General features: G+C 19.7%; 1 protein-coding gene across 1 annotated transcript, besides 6 other annotated features; it reads right to left on the bottom strand.

Moving 5' to 3' along the window:
- Nucleotides 1–209: a sequence feature (AT_rich).
- A 278-nt stretch (nucleotides 210–487) lies between these two features.
- Nucleotides 488–508: a sequence feature (AT_rich).
- A 61-nt stretch (nucleotides 509–569) lies between these two features.
- Nucleotides 570–605: a sequence feature (AT_rich).
- Nucleotides 606–617: 12 nt separating this feature from the next.
- EDI_161190 (uncharacterized protein) lies at nucleotides 618–1,812 on the bottom strand (the record flags this gene model as incomplete). Its single annotated transcript, XM_001734799.1, has 2 exons — nucleotides 618–1,443; nucleotides 1,517–1,812. The coding sequence occupies 2 exons, from the start codon at nucleotides 1,810–1,812 to the stop codon at nucleotides 618–620; spliced, it is 1,122 nt and encodes a 373-aa protein (XP_001734851.1).
- Nucleotides 1,404–1,425: a sequence feature (AT_rich).
- Nucleotides 1,639–1,717: a microsatellite.
- Nucleotides 1,813–2,073: 261 nt separating the features above from the next.
- Nucleotides 2,074–2,098: a sequence feature (AT_rich).
- The last annotated feature ends 254 nt before the right edge of the window (nucleotides 2,099–2,352 follow it).

Raw genomic sequence — 2,352 nt, 5'->3', positions numbered from 1 at the left:
ATAAATTTTATATTGAAAATATATTTGATAATTTAAATAATTTGATTGATATTTTCATACTAAAAATATCAGTTTAAAAATTAGAACAAATTAATTTACATTAAATTATTTTACTTCTATAACATATTGTACTTTTATTTATTCATATTATTTTATTTTTAAAAAAGATATTTGTTGTTATTAAAATTAATTAAGATTAATTTTTATAACATTTGAATGATTTTATCATTTTTTCTATTGAAATATATTCTCTCAGATTCTTTGATTGTCTTGTTATATCATTTTCTTTTCATTAAGAAAGATTCTATTAAGAAAAGTGTTATATAACCATTATGTTTTAATTGTCCAATACATTCATCAATTTTTATAGAATAAATTATTGGTTCATTTGTTAATTTTAATACTTTCATTATTTGTTTATTCATTCATCTCATAAACACTGGATATTTAACATTTCCATATTTAATATGTACTACACATTCTTTTCTTATTATATTAATTTTATTAACATATGCTATTAATCCATATTTATTTTTTGATGAAAATGGGAATATGATTGTTTCTATTTCTTTAATATTATATTGTAATTGATATATATTATTATTCTTTGATATTCATCATAACATACATTTTTGTGGAACATTAAATGTTTTCATTATCTTTTCAAATTCATCTTCTGTTAATATACTATCATATTCATGTATTTCATTAATATATGTTTCATTTTGAGATATTTTAATGATAGAATTATGTGAATGAATTGATGACATTCTTTCTTCAACATTATCTTCTTCAATAATTTCATTATCATCATTAATTATTTTATCTTCATCATTTTTACTTCTTTCACTAATTACATACTTCTTCATTTGAAATGGTGCAATTTCATTAAAAAATACTTCTTTTGATTTTCTTTTCCTAAATTCAACTTTATTCCTTGGATGTACATTTGTATTATGTTTCATTTTATTTACAACTACATTTCCTATCAAACTATAACTCTTTGGTAATTCAATATTAGAAATAGATTTATCAGTCCAATTTATTCTAGTTTGTTTTGATTTAAAAGCAAATGATGGAAGGTCATCATAATTAATAAGATATTTTAATGACATATTTTTTCTTTCTTTCATCAAATGATAACAATACCATGCTACTTTATGATTAACACTTCTTATTTGATAACTAATACAATATTGAATCTCATCACATAATACTTTATTATTCAATAAATTATATTGTGATTTTAAAATTTTCTTTGAAAATTCATTCAATAATTTAAAATGAAGATCATTTTTATCTATAATTTCATCATGAAGATCAATACTAATTATATTATTAAACATTGTATTTCCAATTGCATAAATATTGTCTGTTAATAAATATAAAGGAAGATTACTATGATTAATTATTTTTTTTAAATAACCAAAGAATCCTTCTACTCTATTTGTTGTAAAATCTCGATACATCCCATATTTGATACATTCAGAAGTGTTGAATTAAATCAATTAAACACATCAATCCTTTATTAATATTTATTCCTTTTGCTTCTTCTATTAATTGTTTAATATTATCTTGTAATGTATTAGTACCATCTATTGATTTTATAATATCACTTGTATTAGGTTCAAACAACTGATCATCATCATTTTCTTCTTCTTCATTATTTTCTTTATCATCATAACAAGTATTTTCATCATCATCATTGTCTTCTTCAATATTTTTAATATTTTTCATTAAAATACTTTTCAATGTTTCAATTAAATCATTTTCATTTAATTTCATATTCATTGTTAAATGAAATAATTTCATTATTATATGATCACTCTTAAAATATTTTATCAATGATCTTTCTATATGATTTCTACACAAAAATAGTTTAGAATAATGAAATATTTGTTTCAAAGCATTATATTGAGCAATACAACGATCACAGACAATGATTTCATGTCCATAATTTAAAATATTATAAAGTTGATGAAAGAATAGTTTATATGAAATTTCAGATTGATCAAATAAATATCCAAATGAAAGAAGTTGGTTAAAAGAATTATCATCTTTTACAATAACAACATATAAATTTTTATTATATATATTTGTTTTAGTTGTATCATCAACATACCATTTTCTTTTACTATATTCCATTTGAGCCACTTTCTTATGAATGAATAATATCGAATGAATATAACCATTAGTGAAAGTATTTGTTAATTTAATAAATGAATCATTTTCAAAAAATGATTCTGAAAGAAATATATTTTCAAATATTTTATTTCTATCTTCTTCTCTCTGAATTTGTCTAAATTTTCTAAGAGGAATTTGAATATGAGGATGATTTACAAGAAATTTTAT

Source organism: Entamoeba dispar, genomic scaffold (genome assembly GCF_000209125.1).
Source record: "Entamoeba dispar SAW760 scf_1105229458603 genomic scaffold, whole genome shotgun sequence".
Lineage (NCBI taxonomy): Eukaryota > Evosea > Mastigamoebida > Endamoebidae > Entamoeba > Entamoeba dispar.
This window is presented reverse-complemented; position numbering and strand designations above follow the sequence as displayed.